The sequence below is a fragment of the Ptychodera flava genome, chromosome 17, assembly GCF_041260155.1.
Source record: "Ptychodera flava strain L36383 chromosome 17, AS_Pfla_20210202, whole genome shotgun sequence".
NCBI lineage: Eukaryota > Metazoa > Hemichordata > Enteropneusta > Ptychoderidae > Ptychodera > Ptychodera flava.
In genome coordinates, this window is record NC_091944.1 from 7,124,807 (window position 1) to 7,150,724 (window position 25,918).

Consider the following 25,918-nt stretch of genomic DNA (forward strand, 5'->3'; position numbering starts at 1 on the left):
TTAATTGGTTAATACATGTATTACCTAACAAGGTGATGCGATAATCGAGGTGATGTATTTCTTCAAATTTGATAAGATGAAATTAGAAAAGAGTGATACTGATGGTATTTTTGGATTCCATGTGACATAGCGACGTATGCACATGCTGTATGTGTATGTGTCTGCAGTAACGGATGCTAGACTCCAGAAGACGGAAATTGCATAGCTAGTGTCCGTCATATTATGATACAAAAACAACGAAATATAACAACAGAGACATTTTTATCTCATCAAATAGTTCCGGACATGGAAATAAGGTACAGTGGCTCTCAGGTATGGTGCTGTATTATGTGATGCTTTAATGACAAAGGTACAAGTCAGTTGCTTAGCATAAACAATAAGCAACGTTTTATATCGAAGTATATATCTGTTTAACAAGTTAACGGTAAGTGAGACCATATACACTGTTGATCATACAAAAGCCGTCAGTCAATGCCAAAATGAACAGAACAGCCTAGCAAGAGCTCGTAGTTTTATTACTGCCTATAGAGTAGTTCCTGCTCTAACATTTTCAGAATAAGTGTACTGAGTTATAAAATACGTGTATGCAATCATCGATATATATTCCTTAATGTAATATGCTATATACCATAAAACGTAAATTATATATATATATATATATATATATATATATATATATATATGTGTGTGTGTGTGTGTGTGTGTGTGTGTGTGTGTGTGTGTGTGTGTTTGTGTGTGTGCACAAAACTTCTATTGTTTAAAATCAGAGTGGTTAAAAATTTATAAATACATAATAATAGTAACGTCATGAAACCTACCACCAAATGTCAGAATAATGAATGAACCTGCATGATATTGGTGAATAACGCCACTTCGTCTCTGATGTGCATTTCAATACACTGTATAAGGAAAATATCTCACATTTCCTAAAAGTGAAAAGAGTATGAAATGGTGAATGACATCAAAAACTGCCGAAAGCAATCATGGCGCGAAGTTTTGTCAACTAACATCTAGTAAAAGTAAAAAAATAAGGGTTCTTTGTCCAAAACTATAGGTTTCTCGGACCATAGTCATGACATGGGTTTTTTCTCCACAAGGAGTGAACGCACTCCTTGATAATACGACAGACGGTCGTATAAACAAACGAAAGAAGTCGATAGACTCTGCTAACCCCAATAACATATTGCTTAAGGCAGAAATGTGAAGTTAATTAAGTTCCTGTCTTCTTAAACATCTCATTCGAACCTGATTCAGTGACTGCAATTATACACCTGAGACGTCATTGATCCATTGCCTTGCAGCAGTGATTCTCGCATAAACCCCAGGAATCCCAGGGCGTCCACATCCCTGCCCCCAGCTGGTAATCCCTGCAAGATACCACCTCCCATCATTCATTTCGCACGCTAGAGGACCACCGCTATCTCCCTGCAAAGAGGGTGAAGAACAGTTTTTCTGTTTAAGTGCACTAGGTATTTAGAACAATATCATAGTCGTAGAAAACAATAGGCCAAGGCATATCAGATGACATTTATGTAGGGTAGTCGTACATACCACATGCCGACAATTGGCTATCCACGAAACATGTTTCAATTTCACTCAAATTGTAATTTGCTGAGAAGATACGTAGAGTTAAGATGATCAATTATGGCAATGTTGAGAGCGAGGCGTCGGGATACCTCAATGTTTGTATCACCACTGTAAAATTACTTCAAATTGTAATCACGGCGGTTCAGGCAGCACACTGAGATCAATTGTAGGTGAATTTAGCATGAGCTTTGGAGACAACAGTCTCCTTCACTAGATCTCGATGCCGAGGTGAAAGGCTCAAAGTAGTAATCAGTATTATGGTAATCTAGCATAGAAATCTTAATGCACTAAGAGCGTCACGCTTTCTGGTGCCGGAAACGTTCGCATAAGATTAATTGCCACATTCAAAAGCGCTCCAAATAACTCAGGCCAACGTCTCCGAATGAAGCGTGTATTGATGCTGACTATCCCTGACAGCATCTGTGATCATTTCGTAGATGATCTCTCTATCGCAAGAAAGTAATCTTTTTTGTACATTTGTGGTTATAATGACCGATCCATTTTGGACGCAAATGCATCTTTATAGTTCAGCTTACCTGGCAGGTGTCAGCATACGTAGCCGAGTAGGCACAAATCATGTTATCTTCAATTGTACCATAAACCCTATCGCAATTCGCTGTTGTATCGAGAGCAGTCATTGCGGTCAGTAGATTTGCGCTCAGGGAAACAGCTGTATATCAAAAAGCATAATAACGAATATTAAGTTTTTAAAGCTGCATACCTGAAAGCAGGGCCATGTCCTCGTCATGGAGAAACCACTGCTTTGCCATTAGTAGCATTATTGGTGAAAATGTAATGAGAGCATCTGACAGGACTACACTTTTACTACTACAATGCATTATGGGCAAATATTCATCAGATTTACCCTTCAAGTGCCAATAGGCAATGAAGAATGCTGAACAAAATGGGCATTAGATAAAAATGACGTTCTAGACGTGTTAACCAAACCCACATCCAAAGTCATGTCCAAATATATTTCTAACGGCCATATGGATTGAATACACGATGCTGAAATCTTGCAGAAGCGAACACTATAGACAAATACCGTCTAAAAGAGAATGCAGTGTCATACCATTTTCATGAATATAGCCCCATCCGCTTATCATACACGTTTGGTAATCAGGGAAGAAGTCAGGGTCATGAGATGGTGGCAAGCAAACTGGACGAATGTAATCGTTAAACTCTATGAGATCTTCGATGAAGAGCAGGGCGACGTCCCAAGCTTCGGTAGCTGAATCGTACGATGGATGCACCGTGGATGATATCACCGCACTTTCGAAGCGTTCAGGTGATGATGACGATGGACTTAGCGAACCAACAACTACAGTCAGCGATGACGTCGATTTAGTTGAGCTGGGGTGAAAGATACGGTGAATGGTTTATGTAGATATAAGATGGGATAAACCAAACCTGATTCTAACAATTTGGCTTTATTCTAATAAAAATACCCGTTTTCGGCCCAATTATCTTACTTCACAACCGCTTTCATTCCTTCTTTCTTAGTTATCGACTACAGGATTAGATTGTTGAGGCATCATGGGCCAGTGGCTAGAGCAGTGGATGCATCATCACAGGATGGCGAGTTCTAGCCCTGGCATGGCTATAGTGTCGTGTCCTTGAGCAAGACACTTTATTCCTCATTGCTTCTCCCCACCCAGGAGTGATAGGTACCTGGTAGGACATGTACAGTGGTTGTAATGTGTGCGTTTAGGGAGCCTTCAGTAATTACAAGGGGTGTGCCGGGGCATTGGGGGTCGCTTTTTAGAAAACCGTTCAAGGCGGAGGGTAACTTTTTCTAAACCTATCTTGGGGGAGGCTTACTTTTGACAGAAGCTGATATTATGGCCAAACCTTTGATTGTCTGTGTGGTATTTCCTGAATAGGAAATAGCCAACGAAATACACCGATTCTTTCAAATACATACACATGTACATTATCCACAAGTTTCATGAGCAAAGAAGATGCAGCGGTATCCTACATTAAACATCTTGAACAGTTAAAACTGATGAAAGATAAGGGACAAAAACATACGAAACAGGTGGAAAAGTGTATATCAATTAGCAAATGTACATTAATGCAAAAATACTGTTAGTTTTATATTGGAAAAAATGTGCATAGTTCTCTCATAGACTACCATGAATCAACATTTCAGTGAAGTTCCAAAATCAAATTTCTCATACAAATATGGCCTTATAACAACTCTAGTCCAATCAAAAATATAAATGTTAAAAATCAAGCATACAGAAATGCATAGATTTATCTAATTTTGTATTAGAAAAAAATAATTCATAGTTTCATCACCGACTGCCATGTATTAAGAATTAACATTTCGGTGAAATTCATAAATCACATTTCTTGCACAACCATGGACTTGTAACCATTTTAGTCTCATCAAAAACATTAATATCAATACTCAGGCATAAAAATGCACAGATTTACTTTTTGTAGTGGAAAAAATATTCATAGTTTCATTATAGACTGCCATGTATTATGAATCAACATTTCTGTGAAATTCCAAAATCACATTATATGCATAACCATGACTTGAAACCACTCTAGTCTAATCATGAACATTAATACTAATAATCAAGTGTACATAAATGCACAGATTTACCTAGTTTTTAATTGGAAAAATATTCATATTTCATCATAGACTGCTATGTATAGTGAACCAACAAAATAGACGAAATTCCAAAATCAATTTCTTGTTAACAAATATACATGTTACTTTCTACTTCGCAAAGTACATTTAAATATATTATCAAACATATAAAATATAGATATAATATATTTTGCAGAGGAAATTGTCAATAATTTTCCTGATAGACTCCATGTATTGTGATTTGATATTTTTGGATGAAGCACATGCACTGTATCAACCACATCTTGCCATCTTATTGTTGCACAAAATATATAGAACCTCCCTCAAATGTATGAAATGCTATATCTCTTCAAAAATGCTCGCGTGATAAATTGCATCTGTCCCTCAAAAACACCAGTGCTTGTGAAAACAAACAAAATGGCGGTCCATCTTCAGCCGTACGACGATCGAGCGCGATCGAAATCAGTAGAGATTTGAAGCAGAGGACAATTTTTGATCGGTTATGATGTTACAGCATATTGCACCTTAAAGAGTTCCCCCATACGACATTTTATGCTGTGCCAGACACTCGACTTCGTCTCGTGTCTGACGCAACACAAATGACACGAATGCTGATACGACGCAAGGAACAGGCGATATTGGGTATTATATCATACCAGTATATTGAACGCGCAAATGCAGCGATGTGATTGGTTCGAGACGCGAAAAGAACCGTGGTATATTGGCGATATACCACGGCAGGCATACGCGCGTGCTCTTAGCTTAAGGAAAAAATCCGTTTTTCACGTTCTTGGCTAGATTTTCAATATAATGTTATGATATAATAGCAATAAGTCACACCTAGCAACGGTATACCTCTCGATTTTGACCATTTCACTTTAAATATGCACTCGCTATCGCTCGTGCATATATGTCGTGAACTGGTCAAAATCTCGTGGTATATAGTCGCTGGGTGTGTTTTATTGCTTAAATAACCTTTAAATACCATATGACCGCTACAGAAGGACACATAGTAGCGTGAAATCTGGGTAACGTCCGTTCTCTGCTTAATTTCAATATGTCAAGTTGTAACATGCATCTCTCTCTCTCTCTCTCTCTCGTCGAAAAATCCCAAAATGATCACCGACTTTCGGTATATGGTCTTGACGATGGCGTATAAAATACATAAACTTACACACAATGTGCAGCTGTTAGCAGCCACCTCTCCGCGACAACTACTGCACCACAAAGATGGACTCCATTTTCACGTAGAGAGGCTTGCCAGGGTACTTGACCTAGATATGCCGCTGTTCCTTGCACTATTCTCGGTGAAGCAGCTGGCCGTGTTCCGCAAAATCCATCCTCTGGAAGTAAAAGCCCCGTCACTTCAAGGTTATTTGCTGGTTACGGTATTATCGCGTAAAAACACTGATATACATCATAACATTCAAGGTAAACCATGCATCAGACAAAAACATATTCAAACCAATTACACAAATATTAACAAAAAATTAAGTTCGTATTATAGCTCACCTGACGGCAATCGCGTACAATGGACACTGTTATTCTGAATTGGGAGCAAGTCACAATTAATTGGCCAGTTGATGCCACCTCGGCGGAACCTAGCTTCACAACCTTGTCTGACATCCTCACAGAATGAGCGACAGGGAGCTGAGTAGTGACTCTCATCATTGCACTCAGGAGCAAAAAGACCACACATAAAGTAGTCAAGGTACTCGTGGCAGGGTGTTCTCTCTCTGCTGATCCTCTCCAAGGTGTCAATCATTCTTGCAGGATTTGCTCGATCAGTACCAAAAGAAAACAGCATAAACCGAGCAAAATTTAGGGGCATCTCCTTGCATATTTGGGTGGAAATATCAAGGCAATCTGAAATTTGAAATTGGTCATTTGAAAGTAGAAAACAAAATGAATGATCGGAAAGTCGCGGATAGCATTCACTGATATAACGATACCATGACGTCATCGTATTTTTGTTAAATTGGTTTTCTGAAGAACTTGGAATATAAAAGTAAATCCTTGGTTAGTATTTTTGAGCGAAAAAAGGACTTAGCCCCTTGTATGCTGTAATTTTTAATTTTTCTCATCATAATTTTAGTGCAACCAATTTTTATTAATTTGTCTATAATTTCTTTGTTAATTTTGGACAAACTGTTCATCACAATTCATTTGCTACAGTTTTTCATCAACACATTAGCAAAAAAGAGAAAGAATTTGACTGGCGTACGTATATTTTATAAAAAGGTGAAAAAAATGATTTTAGCACACGATTACTGCCAAAAATGTTTGGTCCCGGCATCTGCTAAACTGTAAAAAGGTTACGATTTGTATGCATGCATAGATCACAGTAAAACACATTTTCAGAAAATCAGATTTACCTCAGATATTTGTATGTTCAATTGTTTCTTAAATTCCTTCAACAAACAATTAGTTTAGTTTACACGAAATGCAACATGTGCTCGCTAAAATCAATTATTGCCATTAATATTTTGGGTTAAACAATCGGTCTTCAATGTTTTAGCAAATCCTACATTTTAATTTTTAAGTACGACATGTTTGACTCGAATTTCATATTTCAAATTACTTTAAATGCTTACAATAACTATTATTTTAAAATTTACAAATCAGTGCAATGTGCTAGATTTTAAGCAGAAATGTTTGATGCACCTCAAGTATATGTATGTATGTATGTATGTATGTATGTATGTATGTATGTATGTATGTATGTATGTATGTATGTCATGCATGATGCATGCATGCAGGCAGGTAGGTAGGTATGTAGGTAGGCAGGTAGGTTGGTAGTCAGGCAGGTAAGTAGGTAGGTATGTAGGTAATAAATACGTAGCGAGATTGAAATATGTTTCTACTGATGAACATCTTTCGAATGTTTTACATACCGCAGTTACGACCAGCATATCCGTCTTGACACGCACAAACATATCCGCTCTGAGTATCGAAGCACGTACCATTGTTGAGGCAGGGATCGCTCAGACAGTTGCTAATTACTGCGTTTGATAGGAAAAATAAAGTAAAATACTTTACTTTTAAAATACACGTTGCCTATCCCATATTTCTCTAATATCGACTCTGTCTGTCCTGGAAACGTCCGATCTGACGAATACTCCTCTGAATCCCCAGGCGAAAGTGACGTAATGTCCCGGCATTGATGTCACAAACTACATGATGATCGCGGGGTCCCTTGGCGAAATGGTTGACAAATTTCATGTTTACATTCATTTTCATTTTCACACATTTCCATATTCTAAAAGTACTGAGATTTTCTATCTCAGTTGTATAAATGTCACTTCTTGAGAGTCTGTCACTTGAACTTCCCTACTAATTAGCGCATCCAATGAATACTCCATTAAAATCAAACTCGAACTACCCAGCGAAACTAGTATCACGTCAATAAAGTCTGTTTTGACCACATTCACATATAGAGACCCGCAAATCATTGTTGAAAATAGTATGTTTGCATCCAAAGTCGAATGTTGACAGTGGTCCCACGATAGACACTCGTTAAGTTACCGCAAAATTATTACGAGAAATGAACATATATTTTTAAGCATCCACGGGTTCATATTTTATTATACTGCTAGAAAATGTTTCTTGTTGAAGAGACATTTTCCATGATCTTAGGGACACTGTGACAGCCATGGAAGAGTCAGGAACGCCAAGAATTACTGATTATTCCCTTGCGTTGATAATGCATTGTTCAAAGTGCTAACTTCAGCCTCTTTGTAATTTCTTTATACTCCGTTTTCCATTGATAGAAAATTCTATATGCTTACAAATAAATTTCAGCATTAGGGTCTTCTTCTACTTCAACGTGTCCAAGGAAAGCCTAATTTTTTGAAAGGGACAGGCACATTCACATTTTGCCTCGAGTTGACAAGTAATACTTCATTAATTACCTATTTCGCAATTCTGGCCGGTAAATCCTGCATCACAAACGCAACTTGAACTGTTACTAACAACGTAGCACGTAGCTCCATTTAGGCAGGGGTTCTCCATGCACGGGGTTATCGCTGTAAGTGAATCAGATGGGTTACAATTGTTCTTTGAGACACTGAAGCGACAGGTCACACATGTCTGCAAAGTCAAAACACCAATAGCCTGCTCAAAGTAATGTCATGTAATTTCTCTGCTATATCTCTGCTAATCACAAACATAGATTCCCCAAGGTATATTTGATAGAATGAAAATGAAAGTGCTGTCCATGTATAGCATGCACATTATACAGTGATCAGTATCCACGGATACAGAGAAACACAAAGATATACTCACCGACACAATCACTCATTTCATCTTGAGTTGGTAAGGAAGAACAGTTGACAGGCCAGACTGCTCCGCCGCCAGCCAATGCATCTTCGCAAGCAATTTGTACCTCTTCACAGAACGATTGGCAAGGCTGTCGGTACACGCTAACCATATTGCACTCCGGTGAAAGAATGGTGCACATGAATTGGTCTATGTATCGGTGACAACCAGCAGCAGTACGACTAACTGCCTCCATTATGTTCATCGTCTGCATCCTGGTAAGCCCTGTTGGACTATAGAAGGTGTATCCACCATACGGTATATATTGATCGCATTGTGGAATTCCTATGTTATCACACACTGTCAAATAACAAGAAAAGCATAGATAGATTTAATTTAAACATTTATATTTTGAAATTAGTCTAGACAAAAGAGTAATTTTTAAAACCACATTTTAAAAAAGGCAATTTTAGGAATCTATACATTTTTGAATTTACATATTTGAAGTGAAAAATACACTGTCTTAAAGTTTCCCATTCTAGTGTTTACAAATATTACGTATAAATTTAGTTCACCTGCAGTCAAGAACGTGAGTATAGCATCCACTTACAATATTTCTTTTTGTTTGCTAATAAAGATATCTTTTTGTAAAACAGTAAATTTTACATTTTAATATTAATTTCCTGAGCATACGGCAAAATTGAAATATTAACTGTCTTCCATTTTTTCTGGTAACTTAAGGGGATGAACTACCTTCACTGATTTCTGCCTGAAGGCTTAAATGACCTTGTCACAACGATCGATTTACTTAACGGATACCTCGATTTAGCAGTACTGCTTTTCGGGTCACCAAATCGTCTACAACGCTCTTCTGGTTTCTGCGTGTGTATACTCACTCTTAGGCTTACAAAGTTCCATAATTTGTCTTTTTTTGAAAAGTTTAAAATACTTTGTCTCGTAAAAATGGCAAAGGATATGGCAGCCATTTTGATTAAAATTACATGAAAGTCTGGATAATTTGTTTCTTTGATTTCAGCTGATTTGAGCTGTGCATAGTGAAGCATTTATTATTGTTAATAATAATTACGGTTCATGAAGAACTTTGAGTCTTTCAATCGTCGTTATTTGAGAACAGGATAACATTAACTCGGACATGAAATTGAAGGATAGTTACAAAGTAGGTTAAGATACTTGATCCTGGCCTCCTGATGTGTTGTTTGTTAAAACATATCGAAGTGTGAAACTTAGACATCAACGTTTTTAAATTTTACCTAAAGCACAGTTAAAAGGTTTTTGTTCCGTTACCCGACTGTGTCGATCTAGCAAAATGTGGCCAACTAATGTACCCATAAAACGAAAAATAGGAAATGTTTGGAGGGTCGCATACGCATGGCATACAGTTCTGGAAGTAAACAATAGAGTCTGTCTTCGAAATATGTGTTCTCATACAAAAGTAGCTGCTAGGGCAACCGTGATTAGGCTTTGCTGTTTCATTGTTGTCAACGCCGTTGTAGTATTCACGTTATAGAGTAGCAAGGCATCGAAACGAACATTTTTGTCTACATGTTATGGTCCATCTTACCAAGCTAGAATGAGTAATGCAGTGTGAAAAAAGAATATGGAGAGTTCTGATCTTCAGTAAGTATTACAAAATTATGTAATTAATGGTGATAAGCTATAACACATAGTAAAGACCCCATGTATACCGTATCATGGCATCATGCATCAGATGTGATAATCAATATTTGTTGCTTGAGACACGTTGAGGTTTTTACAAGAGAAGACATTCAGAGCTCAAATGGTTACCATTTGGAAGCAAGCATGCCGAATTTTGTAAAACTCCTTATGTTTTATGACGGGGAGATGCTGACTGCATTTCGCCGAAATAAAAATGAAGAACAGATTCAACAAAAGCATCAATATGCAAAATGATAAATATTTAGAATGATACATAAATCTAAACCTGAAAATATCAACTTGGGACAAGCTAATTACTGAACATTTTTTAAATTTAGAAATGTATAACACAGAACTGAAAAAAGAAAAAAAAATCAACTTGAACTTAACATTATTATTGCCATCACATGACAAACTGTTGTCAAAATAAGTGATCAAGTGGATCATTTTCAGAACAAAATTAAATCGGACTTTTTAAAGGTATATAACACATACTTGTTACGATACGTTTTTTCATATAAATACTAGAAAAATCATATAATTAAGTAAACGGCCTTTGAGGAAGATGCTTGAAAAAAAACAAATATATAGCAGATCGACTCTTACTGCATTTAAAAAAGCAAATATAAAATGTGTGTATAGCTCTGTGTTTACAATTTCTAAATTGATGATTTTACACACAAAGGGTTAGAACCCTATTCACCGCAAAGACCTCTGCAACAAAAGGCCAAAAGTTTGCTTGTGGCAGCAAACCAGAGGCAAATTCGTTCACACAACACAACTTGCCTTTACGGTTAGTCATTCACCACCTCAACAAAAAAATAAGATAACCCCTTCATCTAAGAGGTAGCGTTACAGTAGTCTCCGATTATATAGCGAACGGGTAACAAATTATCATTGTATTCATAGGTCGATGGCTGATTCATACTTATTGTCAATCATCTGTATCTTAACAGCTCAAATACTTACATGATTCAACGTCAATGACGACTCTCCATCCAAGTTCAGTGTTAGAGTAGTCTGAATAGAATCTGACGAATATATCTGTCGCATCGTACTGCAAATTGGATACAGTAGATGAAATGCTTATGCTATCAGGATTAGACGTGTCCATTCCTTCACCAACATATACACCGTCAAAAGAACTTTCTATGGCAAAATCGGTGAAATTCATTGTAAATCTGACTTTCCTTTCTGCTTTGATCAGCCACAAACAGTCCTGATTCACCGCGTATGAATATGGAAAGTATGGCGATGTAATAATGACCCTCTGGCTACCAGTAACAGAGATATTGGCGATACCATTACAAACTGTAAAGATATAAAATGAAGATATCACTTTCAAACTAGAATGATATGGAAAGAGAAAATTCCAGGATATGGATGGCACGTACCATTACAACATAGACTAAGGTAGTTTTGACATCCTGTACAGACGACTGACTCACTCCAATATAAGCAAAAGATGCAATATGCGGCTATCAGAAACGTTTTAATTGGCAATGTCTATACATCTGAGTTATTGAATTACCTTTCTGAATCAGTCACAATAGCGGAAAATGCTCATCGAACTTCAAAGCTACCTACTGAACAGCACGTTGTAGAAATTTCCCTATTCCGATACTACTTGCACAACTTACTCCATCTGAGTTTACTGCAGCTCTTATCCGCGAAACCAACTTCACATCTGATTCAGTCTAGGTTTGAATATATTCCATCCCATATATAAATAATTGTCAGGTCTAGTTAGAAAGTTTAAAGTTAAAATTACTTTTTGACGATGAAATAAGATATCTGTGGACAAGCTTTGTACTGTTTACAGATGTTACAGCTTGTGAACATGTGTTTTCAACCAATAGGCAGTAACAAAGGGATACTAGCTTGTCAATCACAGAGGAGTGGTGATTTGATATTTTTTCCTAAACTACAAGGATTTTGTTCTTCTGTTGTATAGTCAATTTTATACTTCTCTTGTATAGTCAAGCGGGGGTGCACAGTTGACTAATTTTAAAGCTTGAAATACTTACGACAACCCTCTTCATCAATGCCGTCTGCACATTCAGCTATCCCATTACAGTACGTAGACTCATTGACACACACATAGGAAGGCCCTGCAATGACAGAAATTAAGATATGAATGTTCATTCTATGTGTCATTTCTTTCAATCGCCCTTTACCCGAATAACAAGCACACACAGTATTGCTCCCAGTCGGCATGCACAGGGCACAGGGGATCACGTGGTGCCGGTTAAAAAAAACAATCGCACGTGCGCAAACGCGAATGGAAATACACGTATTTCTATGCGCAATTGTGCACATGGTTTTGTTGAACTGTAGTCGATTCTAATTCTGGGTTTAGTCTTTTGGCATTATTCTTGATGAAAATACGATATTTCTTGTAATGTTCATGTTTGAACAGAATACGCCGAGTTTCTGCCAACATATCTTCAATACAGCAGAATTTTAGCATTGTGGACTTCGTTTAAACGTAGGGAGATCAGCCGGACATATCACTGGGCAAAATGCTTGATATGCAACAATATATACAATATACTGATTCTGTACATGTGTCAAATACGTTAAGTATACTCGTATGTATATTAATGAAATGCAAAACTATACTGTACACTTGATGTGCAAAGATCTGCATTAGGTATACTCATGTTCTGCATAGCTATACGCTACGCGTATCAACGTAACGAAATGTTCCATATACAAAGATATACGTTGCGTATGCCATTAACATTATATTCCATATACGTCAATATACGTAAATATACTAAACGCATTTCAAGCATTTTGTTCTCTCTCTCTCTCTCTCTCTCTCTCTCATTCTCTCATTCTGTCTCTCTCTCTCTCTCTCTCTCTCTCTCTCTCCTATGTAAAATAAAATGTACGTGTGTTATATGAATGTATATCCATTAGTCTTTGATATATATATATATATATATATATATATATATATATATATATATATATATATATAATATATATATATATATATATATATATATATATATATATATATATAATACCTACTCTCTATGTAAGATACTGACAACAGCCATCGGTCATCATAAGGGGTTGAGCTACTGCCAGAATGCCATTTAAGCCATGCTAGTGATCCTTGAGATCTCCAATCAAAAACTGTATAGAACGGGCTGTAGATATTAACTACTAATGCAGAAGGTTTTCCCGGTTTATCACCATAACCAATGTTGAACAAATCTTCTAAAGTTATGTAATATTCAGCAACGTGAGTCAACAGCAGGCCATCATCGCTGGCATTGAAAATCCATTCGCAAGAGCTGTTCACGCCGTAAGTGTATGGGTAGTAGTCCGATGAAATAACAATAGTTTGTCCAGGGTGCACGTCAATCACTTTTGTTCCAGAGCAAACTGGTAAACACAAATAAAACTATCACATTTACTTGAATGATTCATTATGTTGCAGTAAACCAAAGTGATTTAGAGTACGGTGATGAAACTTCCGGTGATGTTTCCTTTACGTATATGTGCTAGCATTGATATGTTAAAGGCCCGAGAGCAAACATAGTGAAAGATTCACGATATGAATAATATTAAAGAGTTTCAATGCACCTGATTATACGTGGCGCCAACTTTAAAGATATAATTTACACAAACAACTTTATTTCAGAGATAAAACAGCTGGGAAATGTATATAGAGAGGAATTATAACATAGTATAATATAATATAATATAAAATAATATAATATAATATAAAATAAAATAATATAATATAATATCATATAATATAATATAATATAATATAATATAATATAATATAATATAATATAATATAATATAATATAATATAATATTTAGGGGTTATTACACGAAGTTTGGTCGATACCGCGTCGTATTCGAGTGATGTGTCAGTATTTTGACGAGTTGCGCAGCATCGAGTCAAAATGCGGACACATCACGAGAATACGACGCGGTATCGCCCTAACGTCGTGTAATAATCCCTTTATCATACATGCATGCTTTGGTTACGACTGTTTTCCCACGGACGTTCCGAAATTAGCGACGAAATCAACTGAAATCGACCTTGCTTTCTACTCGCTGTATTCACAAAAAATTGGTTGCTAAGGAGTGATGACAACCGTATCACTTCTTGATATTATTCCGCTGTTGGGCCATTCTACTTCAAGGGAGGGTTTATAGCACACGTCTACAGCCAACAAATTAAACATTAAGATGTCGACACAGGTTTTCAAAATTTGAAGAAGATTTATTTCGAGCTTAAAATGGCGGTGGACATAAAAAAATAGACTGGAGTGTGTAAAATGAGTGCGTTTTCGTGTTTTGAAACATCACCTCATCCCTTCGCGAAAGTAATTAGGCCCGCCAAAGTCGGATCAGAGTCGCGCGGCGCCAGCGTTCGCGATTCGATTTCAAACTCGATCGAGTATGAACAGATGACGGAGTTAGAGCAAGCAGCTCTGCGACATCTATGAAAGCTCAGTGGATTTACTAATAATAGCTGTACCAGTCAGTTTATCTCCAGGAATTAAACATGTCCTCAGACGTCAAATACCTAATTTATCTTAGAAACGAATTTGTGAGCAGTTTAGGGAAAACGTGAAGTGAGTACATTGTAAGCTGTAGCGTCGATCGTGATTTTGTTACTGTACGAATAAAACATTTCAAAGGTATTTACATCGTCTGCTCGCATATTTCCGTTACTGGCTTGCCTAAATAGAACTAATTTAATTTAACTAATTTAACAAATTTAAGAAGTTTAAAACTTTTTTGAAGAACCTAAACGAAAATTTGACTTTCCCTAGTATCTTACATTGTATCCGAAACCCGCACCGGACACGATCAAGCCCTGGGAATCTCATTGACAGGTACAAATTATGTACCTGTCAATGTCAATGTCTTGTCTGTTGCGAGTATTTTCAGTGCGGTTGGATTTTTGTGGCTCATTTATGGTTGTAAACGATGCAATTTTATCATCTACATACTTAAAATCGTCAACAGGAAACTTGTCGTATAGCGGTTCTATCATGGTGCACTGTCAAACGGGCGCGGGGACCGATGTCTTATTCACTCAGCTGTTTTACATATGAACGTACCTACGAAGGTCACGCATACCAGCGAAGGTAAATCGTACGCGTTGCTGTAAGTAGTTCGGTTACCGTGAAAATATAATTCGTATTTTCACTAGTTAAAATACGGGTTCATATGAGTACCCTCTAAACAATAGGAGAATGACAATACAGGCATAGGCATAGCATGTATGATAAAATATAATAAATAAAATATAATATAATAAATAAAATATAATAAAATATAATATAATATAATATAATATAATATAATATAATATAATATATATATATATATATATATATATATATATATATATATATATATACATATATATATACATATACCTTGGCCATGCATATGAATGCATAATATACATACACATAATCATACTCGCACGCATATAGTGTATTTAAACATGTAGAATACATACATACATACATACGCATGTACACACAATACATTCGCACAAACATGCTCAAACACATACACTACACATACATACTTATATATATACATACACACACATACATACATATATAATAATAATAATAATAATAATAATAATAATAATAATAATAATAATAATAATAATAATAATAATAATAATTAATATAAGTATTATATAGAAATAATAACGTGAATAATAATAGGTTCAATTTCCATGAAAATTTCACCATAAGGGTATTTTGGGTCGAAAAGATCAAATATGATATCGATTTCACTGCCCGATGTTTCCATGGTAACCGTTTTAGGGGTTGAAAATTTCAGTTTTTCTAATATCCCATGAAAACTTACTTTGATTGATATGAAAACTACCTCGTGGGGGAGTTCGGGTCAGAGAACACAAAAAACAGACTTGTCTTAATGTTTCGAGTTGCCATGGTATCTATTCTGGAATTGAACATGTTACTCTTTCCCTAATTCCTATTAAAGAACTATTGATTGATGTAAAAAAATGATAATAAGGGTTTTTCTTGTTAGCACACCAAAACAATCACACTCATTTTAATGTGAGATGTTTCCATGGTAACCATTCAGGAGTAAAAATTACCAGTTTTTCAAAGATTCCACCTAAAATCCAGTAACCAACAGAATATGTTATATCAAAGGGATATTTTGGGTTAGAAAGTCCAAATATCCAGAGTAAAAATCCAGTAATCAACAGAAATATTATACCAAAGGGTTATTTTGGGTTAGAAAGACAAAACATGATATCAATTTTTACTGCCCTGTGTTTCCATAGTAACGTATTTGCATTTTAAAATTTCAAAGTTTTTGCAAATTCCATTAAAAGTAATCCAAGTTACTATGCAAATGCTCTCCTAAGTGTATTTATCACAGCATGAACTCCATGTTCATTTTTGTTTCATGTTGCCATGGTAACCATTTAGGTAACCAGTTTTTTTATTAAACCATGCATATTTTAGATCAGGGGTATCTTTTTCGTTAACCAGACAAGAAAAGGCTATTTTACGAGATTCTGCCCATGAAGTGAATTTTCTAGTCTTTTGATGTGTATACTTGCACACCTTTAATACCCAAGGAAACAGGTATAATGGACGACAGTGGGACTCAAACGTTTTGTGACCTATTAACATCCCGTTTCACTCTCAGAGTTGTATGCAAATTTTAAAAGTCGCCATGACAACCTGGCAACAACATGGCCTTTTCAGCACTGAGACATACTGTAGCAGGGCTAAAAATTGGCCACGGCCCTTCTGCCGGAGGAGGCATAATTTCTGTGTCATTGTGATTGATACATTATTATCAAAATGCAACGAGAATGCGTTTTTATTGGCAATCGTTTTCTGTGTCTGTCATTCAAGTAGTCAGTTCAGATATTGAAACTTTGTTGCAAAGTTCCACAGCACAGCCGTTCGTCTTCGTAATTTCCAGAACAAAGTCACATTATGTGCCCAGCTGGGTTTGACTGCATTTATCTACCTCGTCCCAAAGTGACGGACGGATCATTCAACTTTTCAGCTTGGTGAAAAACGCATTTATTGATTCGCCAAAGGCCTGTGGATTCGCTTATTTTTGCACAAGTGCTACATGGACATAGGAAAAAGTTCGACTCACCTAGCCCTATCGATTGTTGAATACAACCACGGTCCATGATGAGAGTTTTCGAATCAAAAACTGTAGCCGTGCTCGAATACAAATGTCTTCTCATTAAATTACGTCATTCTTGATATACAAGAGTTAGCATTCCAAACCTGTCACCCTTTTTTTACAAAGTTTTGAGAAGGGCGGTATTTCCATCTGAATGATTGAAAGACGTGAAACGCAAAATTCCATCGCATATTATCCGGCAATATGTACACTGTACAGTAGAAATATTGTATACGCTGCAGCCAGTGCAGGTACGTATTTTACGGTATAAGCTTATACTCCACAAAATGGCCACAGGCGGCGTGAACTTTCTGAAAGGATTTCCTAAACGTCCTACTTGGTACCTTAGAGACTTACATGTGATGTCCTGGAAAGTATTCTCTGCAGTAATTCCAGTTTCTGTCAACATGCAAACATTTTATAGCTGAAAGACATGATAGCACAAGACAGTTCTATGGTACTATACACATTCTCGCGCTCGCAGGCTCAATTGCGCATGCTCAGGTTTGCCACGTCAGTACGTGCAAGCTGTCAGAATGACTTTCCTACGCTGTGAGGACTGTGGTGAGCTCTCAGCTAAAGTGCGTCTGTGCCAAGGAGACATGCATTTATGTACAGGCTGCAACAAAAAACGCTTCGGCGGAGGCAATGGTTCAAAAAGTGATGGAGATAGAGGACAAGTAAGAACAACGAGTAGTGGTGTGATAATTAATGAGCTTTTATGCTTTTTGGTGAACAAAATGGATGCTCTCACTACTGATATGCTTGTCAAATTATGTTGTGATCATTTTGGTGATGATGAAGTGGAATTGGCCAAGAAGACCCTCTTCGAATTCTGCCATAATGACTTTGGACGGCTTGTAAAGCGTCAGGGCCAAAACAAACGCTATAATAATGTTATGGATATGGTCAAACTACTACATGAACTGGACGAGGAAGACCTCCCATGCTTTGTTGCGAAAAACCTCGCAAAGTTACCTCCAGTTGACATCAACCACATAGATGTCTCTACCTTAATGACTGAACTGAAATTTATGAGGCGTGAGCTGTCGCAGTTGAAAGATAACAATGCTCGGTCTGAGGTGGGTGATTTGGCGGATGAACTGCACGTTTTGCGACAAGAAATCTGCGAGATGAAAGGCTGTCTCGGTAATATTCAGTTGGGAGTTGAAAAACGTGACAAGATCCCACAGGTGGTGTGTCGAGATTCCGCTGAGACATCTGTTATGAAATTAGCACCTCCCCCTAGTAATGAAGCTCGGCGTGTGAATACCAATTCATATGCTGAAGCTGTGCAGTCGCAGGTGGCTGTTGGTAACGTGACAACTAATACTGCGTTGTTTCCGCCTCGTCGAGTATCTTCTGGGAACTTGGAAAACCCGTCATCAAATCAGAAAGGAGATTTCAAATTGGTGACGCGCCGGCCCAAACGTCGCCCCCAACATGTAATTGGGACAGCAAAACCGGTGGAAGGATGCTCGCTAAAGGTAGTACGTCCTAATCCTCCATTTAAACTGTTTATCACAAGATTTTCTCCGACAACAACTCCCGAAGATGTTAAACGTTACATTGAAAGTCACTGCAAGACTGAAGTAAAATGCGAACAGCTCACTACAAAATACGATACGTATAAATCTTTCGTGATTGAAACGACACGGGATTTCGCTGACGCAGTTCGTGATCCTGCTCTGTGGCCAGACGGTATTCTTGTACGTAAATTTTATTAACTATTTCCATGACCCTACGGCTTGCAGCCTATAACTGTCGTGGTATAAAATCGTCCATTGATGCTATCAAATCTCTCTGTGACATCCATGATATTGTTTTTCTTCAAGAACATTGGTTGACAAAAGCTGAACTTTCGTTGCTGCCTAATATTCACAAGGAATTCAACGCTTGCGCTGTGTCTGCCATTGACGACACTTCTGGTTTTCGCGTCGGACGCCCATTTGGTGGGGTTGCAATTTTGTGGCGTAAGTCATTGGGACATAATGTAAATGTAAAGTATTTAGATGACACTAGGTTATTGGGTGTTGAAATCATTACATCCTCAGCGAAATTATTCTTTATTTGCGTTTATTTGCCAACTTGTTCACATGATAATTACGATAGTTATATGTCATATTTAGCGAAAATCAGAAACATTGTTACTGATGTAGAAACTTCTAATGTTGCTATTATTGGTGATTTCAATGCCAATTTGGGTACTTTATTTGGTAATGAGCTTGACATTTTTTGTCGTGAAAACAATCTGCATATATCTGATGTTGAGAAGCTAGATAATTCTGCTGATAATTTCACCTTTATAAGTGAAGCACATGGTACTACGTGTTGGTTAGATCATTTTGTGAGTACTCATGCAGTTCATAACTCCATCACTGATATTCGTATCTTTCATGATTTTGTGTCGTCTGATCATTTTCCTCTCTGTGTAAACATACAAACTGGTGGATTAATTCGTTCTGATCCTTGCAAGCATGGTATGCGCAGTTATAATAGCAGTTTTAATTGGAGTAAAGCGACCCCTCAAAATTTATTCATTTATGGAAACGAAACTGGGTTTTTGCTTCGTAATCTTGAAGTGCCAAGTGAAGCTTTTGTGTGCCGTGACCCCAACTGTAAGAATGTTGATCACATACGTGGATTACAGTCATTTTACTCGAATGTTGTTTCATGTTTGAAATTAGCTGCCAATAGTTGTATTCCAACTTCATCATCCGGCGAGTCCGGTTTTAATTCTGTCCCTGGATGGAATGAACATGTGCGTAATTTTCACAACTCTGCGCGGGATGCGTTCAAAATTTGGGTGGTAAATGGTAAGCCAAAATCAGGCCCACTCTTTCATCTTATGAGTAAAACTCGTGCTAAATTTAAGTCTGTCTTGCGATCTTGTAAAAGAAACGAAAACAAAGCTAGGGCGGAGTCCTTGGCCCATAATTTAACACGAGGGGGTACACGCAAGTTTTGGAATTCTGTTCATAATGCAAAGGGTGGCCATGCCGCTATTCCAACCAGTGTGAGCGGTTGTACTGGTCATGATAATATTGTTGATATGTGGAAAAAACATTATGAAAGTTTGCTTAGTTTCTGTCAAAACTATTCGTGATAAATCATCTGTTAGGTCTTCGATAGACAGAATAGATTTTCATAATCAAATGGTGGTTACTGTCAGTGAGATTAAAGAATGTATAAACAAACTTGAAAAAGGTAAAGCCTGTGGTAACGATGGTATTGCTGCAGAGCATTTGATCTATGCTGATCAAGTCCTGTGTGTCATTTTGAGCCTTTGTTTTACTGGCTTTTTCGTCCATGGTTATTTACCAGATATGTTTATGCATGCAGTTATTTGTCCAATTGTTAAAGACAAATCTAAGGATCTTACTTCGGTCGATAATTACAGGCCTGTGGCTTTGGTGACAGCGATTTCTAAACTTTTTGAATTGTGTATCTTATCACGAATTGAAACTTTACTTGTTACTAGTGATCTTCAGTTTGGCTTTAAAAGAAGTCATTCCACAGATATGTGCATTTTCACACTTAAAGAAATTGTAGATTTTTATAAGAGACATAATACACCCATATTTTTGTGCTTCATGGATGCTACTAAGGCATTTGACAGGGTAAATCACTGGACTTTGTTTAGAAAATTGATAAATAGATAAATAGGCGTATACCATTGTTTATAGTCCGTATTTTACAGTATTGGTATTCAAATCAGTTATTTTTTGTACGATGGGCGTCTGCTTTGTCAAACGCATTCAGTGTTATTAATGGCGTACGGCAAGGCAGCAATCTCTCACCTATGCTCTTTGCTGTGTATGTAGACGATCTAAGTACAAAGCTACAATCAGCCTGTGTTGGATGCTGTTTGGTAAACACAGTTGTTAATCACCTATTTTATGCAGATGACTTAGTTTTGATTTGCCCCTCGGCAAAAGCATTACAAAAATTAATTAACATATGTGAACACTATGGGGACAAGCATGATATTGTTTTTCATCCCACTAAAACAGAATGTATGGCTATTTTCCCGAGGTCTTGGAAACCTAACAGAATTCCTATCGTATTTTTATATGGAAAATCTCTTAAATTTGTTAACACTAAAAAATATCTTGGATATATTGTTTCTTCGTCGGGGGAAGACAACGCTGATATGCACAGGCAACTTCGATGTGTTTATGCTAGAGCTAATTGGATTGCGCGCAATTTTAGCTGCTGTTCACAGATTGTGAAATGTACCCTTTTTAGAAGCTTTTTATATAGTATGTATTGTCTTAATGTTTGGTGTAACTACAGTGCTAGACAGATGTCAACTCTAAAAGTGGCTTATCATAATGCATTGCGAATAATTTTTGATCTTAAACGTGATGCGAGTATCAGTCACAATTTTGTATCTAGAAATATTTTGAATTTTGCTTCATTGCAACGAAAGTTACTATTGAACTTTTGCAAAAGATTAACAGAAAGCAAGAATTCTGTAATATACAGTTGTGTTAATTCTGATTTTTACTTTAATTCAACTTTCTGGCAGCATTGTAGGAATGTATTGTATTAGTATTTTCAGTAGTTTTTTATTCTTTTATAAAATTTATTTTTCGCTGTAATGCCTACATTTTAATGTTTTTCTTGGTATGGGCCGATGGCCTGAAATAAAGGTAATAATAATAATAATACTGGCAGACTACGTCACCTGTGTTTTGCTTCCGGCGCGGCTGACTTGGCAACTTAGGTTGAGCAAACAAATAACGAACAACCGAACGCACTCTCGAGACGATCGCTCGCCATGCGCGTGTTGCACAGGTCCAGTAGGCATAATTTGTGATGTTTTTTCCTATTATTATCATAAAAATAATTATGAATATTAATAAATTATTAATATAAATGTTACAGAATATTAAAACTTTTTTTACACACAATGTAGTCTACTTTGTGTAAATGCTGTCTGGAAAGTCCATTGTTGTGATAATTATGATTATTAATAAATTATGATTATGATTAATAAAGTCATATTTTACACATTGTAATGTGCTTATGTGAACAACCCTCTGGAACCCTTATATAGTTTCACAATCTATGCCAAAATATACAAGTGACACCATTGCCCAAGTTCAGTCTACGGCGAGAGTTACCGTTGCCCAGGTTCAGTCTACGGCGAGAGTTACTTCACAGTGTATATAATGAGAAGGTAGCCAGCTCCACTCGACAGTAAACTGACATACCATGAATTACCTCCGTTTTCTTCACTTCTGCATGTTGATTCTCAAAATTTCTCCCGGTGTTGGCAAGTCCATAAATCAGCCATCAAATCTACCCAGTTTTGGCCACTTAGACCGAAAATTTGTGAAGTTTGGGGCTGCGAGAAGGTATATATCGCCAATGAAATGATGCAGCCTTAGCGGAATCGACAGCATCCGGGATCTTTTAGGGCCGTTTGCGAAATTTGAATGTAGCCGCCAAGCGGGGCCGAGGGCGGAGCCATGATTTAACGTTATTAGATATGCTGACATAATTGATCGTACGGCCAATGAACGCTCGTGACCTTTTTACACATGAAAGTTACACTTACACTGTACGATTACTTCATGGTCTGTCCAAGGATGGAGGTGCCTCAAGTCAACGGTCCAAGCTATGTATGTGTGATTACAAACGGATGACGGGTTGCAGATGCGTTTGTTTATGATAGATACCCGGTTGACATTGTGAAAATATGTCAAGTTCAGCGACTTGGCGAGGAGACCTCAAAACAGCGTACGTACGTACGTACAAACACGCGGTCACCTTCGAATTGAACTTGTGATTTTCAGAGATTTACAATGAAAATACAGGCAGCGTTGACTGTCGTCTATTTTGCTGCCCAACAAAATATTAAAAACGCAGTCACGGACGTGTTTTACAGACAAAGCACAGACAATGTACCTTGAAATCGATATCTTTTTTATTGAAAAGGCGTACGCGTGCTGGCGTTACGAGGACCTGTTACTTTTTTATGAATATGTTAGACAAATATATCCATGTCTTGCAAAAAATACTGAGAAAAAGTGAAATTTTAATAATATTATCAATAGTTTTATTACAGAGCTTCCGTTAACGCAAAATCCTGCGTATTTCAAGCATGTTATTACTTTGAAGTACGCAAAGTAAAATGACGTCTGCGTAATCCGATACGCATTAAAAAGCGCAGTCTCTGTAACAAAGACATGAGCACACGTAGTTTCCCTTCACTGTGAAGTTTATCCAGGACGAAAAATAAATTGTTTGCTGATAAAAATGTTCATAATTTAGCAATATTTTGTCCTACATCCTGTCAATCACGTTTCCCTTCAAGTCTGTACCAATAAAAATGTAACAAGTTCAATAGAGTTCGTCGTTATTGCAAAAAATGTTTTTTTCCGCTGCGCCCAATGCATACTTGTAAACCCTGAAGATCTCCTAGTCGAATATCAAGTTTAAGTTAATGCTACGCAGACTTAAAAATAATAGTTTTATGCCGGTCTGCAAACTTATTCCAGAATATTGCAAAATTGGCCATAATTACAGCCGTGATTCCAGTCTCATCTGTCCCGTGTGAGCGCTTGGGTTCAGTACCCAAAACAGGATTACAAAATCGAAACGTAGCTGTCTAAGTGACTATGTCTGATCTAAATGATCTGATGGTGATAACCACGGAAGGCCCGAGACTAAGTGAATTTGACTTCAGAGCAGCGATGAGAGGTCAAGCAGCGAAGCCAATAGTGGGAAGTTGTAGTCTAAATAATTAGTAAGAAATGAAAATCGTCGACAGAAAATAGAACAGAACAAATTGTGAAACTAATATCAAGAAAAAACATTGTCACTGATGTTGTTTATTGAACACTTTATTCATTGACTTTTCTGAACCGGTTTTGGATATCGCGTAGACAGCTGTTATATATAGGTACTTACATGTAGTCATGTTGTACGCATTTTTGGTACATTTTACGCAAATAGAAAAACAATTTGCGAACAGCCTTACGCAGATTTGGAAATCCTAACCGAAGCTCTGCAGTTTTATCACACTCAGAAACTGAAGCGAGGACTTTCTGTCTTCGGGAGAAACAATTGATGCTACACACGGATGCAGCAGGGTCTATGGAAAAAACACTAAAATTTTGAAACGAGAACGGGCAAGAAAATGTCAGCACGTTTGTAAGCCTGGAAGTGTTAGTCGTGTTCCTTGCTATTCAAGGTATTTGTGGGTACGATGTGCACATGGCGGAGGTTCTTCGGGAATAGGTGGATACCGTGGAAACCTAGCTCAGTAGCTGTGATATCGCAGCGGCGAACGCGTTCAAATCAAAGGTCACCGCCACGGTCAAATATCACAGCTAGTGGAAACATTTCAATCGCTACGGATTAGTCGCTGATGTGTTTGGCGGAGGAGGGGCAGAGGAGTCGGTCACAGTTGATGACGGTGTGCCACTGTCGTCGGAATTTCATCTGGACGTTTGTAATTGACGTACGTGATGACGGTGTCATCAAATAATATGGATAAGGTGTATATAATGCTGGCAAACACGATCGCAGCAATCTATTATGAGCTGCCTACTGCGGTGTTTGTTCAGTTCATGCTGTCCCCGTTTCGCTGAAGCTACCACCGCCATTGATCGCATACCCAGTAAGCTGCTGTGGAGCAACCTTACAACCGCTATAAAGTTCGAAAAATACATCGTCCAACTAGAGAAATGAAACTCATTCCCCCATTTTGATGTTGATCAGACACATGTACATTCGGGTCAACTGATGAGAGGTCTAATCAAAGGTCACGAGCGTTCATTGGCCGTACGATCAATTATGTCAGCATATCTAATAACGTTAAATCATGGCTCCGCCCTCGGCCCCGCTTGGCGGCTACATTCAAATTTCGCAAACGGCCCTAAAAGATCCCGGATGCTGTCGATTCCGCTAAGGCTGCATCATTTCATTGGCGATATATACCTTCTCGCAGCCCCAAACTTCACAAATTTTCGGTCTAAGTGGCCAAAACTGGGTAGATTTGATGGCTGATTTATGGACTTGCCAACACCGGGAGAAATTTTGAGAATCAACATGCAGAAGTGAAGAAAACGGAGGTAATTCATGGTATGTCAGTTTACTGTCGAGTGGAGCTGGCTACCTTCTCATTATATACACTGTGTAGTAACTCTCGCCGTAGACTGAACCTGGGCAATGGTAACTCTCGCCGTAGACTGAACCTGAGCAATGGTGTTACTTGTATATTTTGGCATAGATTGTGAAACTATATAAGGGTTTCCAGAGGGTTGTTCACATAAGCACATTACAATGTGTAAAATATGACTTTATTAATCATAATCATAATTTATTAATAATCATAATTATCACAACAATGGAGTTTCCAGACAGCATTTACACAAAGTAGACGACATTGTGTGTAAAAAAAGTTTTAATATTCTGTAACATTCATATTAATAATTTATTAATATTCATAATTATTTTTTATGATAATAATAGGAAAAAACATCACAAATTACGCCTACTGGACCTGTGCGTGTTGTTGCTCGAATTCTGACCCATAAACATTTAAAAAATGTATTCAAATGTGATAGTGAAAGCTGTTCTCAATTAACA

The 25,918-nt window shown here is 37.3% G+C and overlaps 1 protein-coding gene across 1 annotated transcript in view; it reads right to left on the bottom strand.

Annotated features, from left to right (window-relative positions):
• Positions 1–313: 313 nt before the first annotated feature.
• The window catches only part of LOC139115290 (uncharacterized), a 149,860-nt gene continuing 124,255 nt past the window's right edge, over positions 314–25,918 (bottom strand). The window contains exons 10-20 of the mRNA XM_070677300.1: positions 13,163–13,522; positions 12,151–12,234; positions 11,093–11,434; positions 8,474–8,806; positions 8,101–8,214; positions 7,084–7,191; positions 5,702–6,055; positions 5,364–5,532; positions 2,660–2,940; positions 2,124–2,257; positions 314–1,425 (exon numbers count right to left, since the gene is read on the bottom strand). Coding sequence (XP_070533401.1) covers positions 1,264–1,425; positions 2,124–2,257; positions 2,660–2,940; positions 5,364–5,532; positions 5,702–6,055; positions 7,084–7,191; positions 8,101–8,214; positions 8,474–8,806; positions 11,093–11,434; positions 12,151–12,234; positions 13,163–13,522 — 2,441 coding nt within the window. The 3' untranslated portion in view covers positions 314–1,263. The remainder of the gene's footprint in view (positions 1,426–2,123; positions 2,258–2,659; positions 2,941–5,363; positions 5,533–5,701; positions 6,056–7,083; positions 7,192–8,100; positions 8,215–8,473; positions 8,807–11,092; positions 11,435–12,150; positions 12,235–13,162; positions 13,523–25,918) is intronic.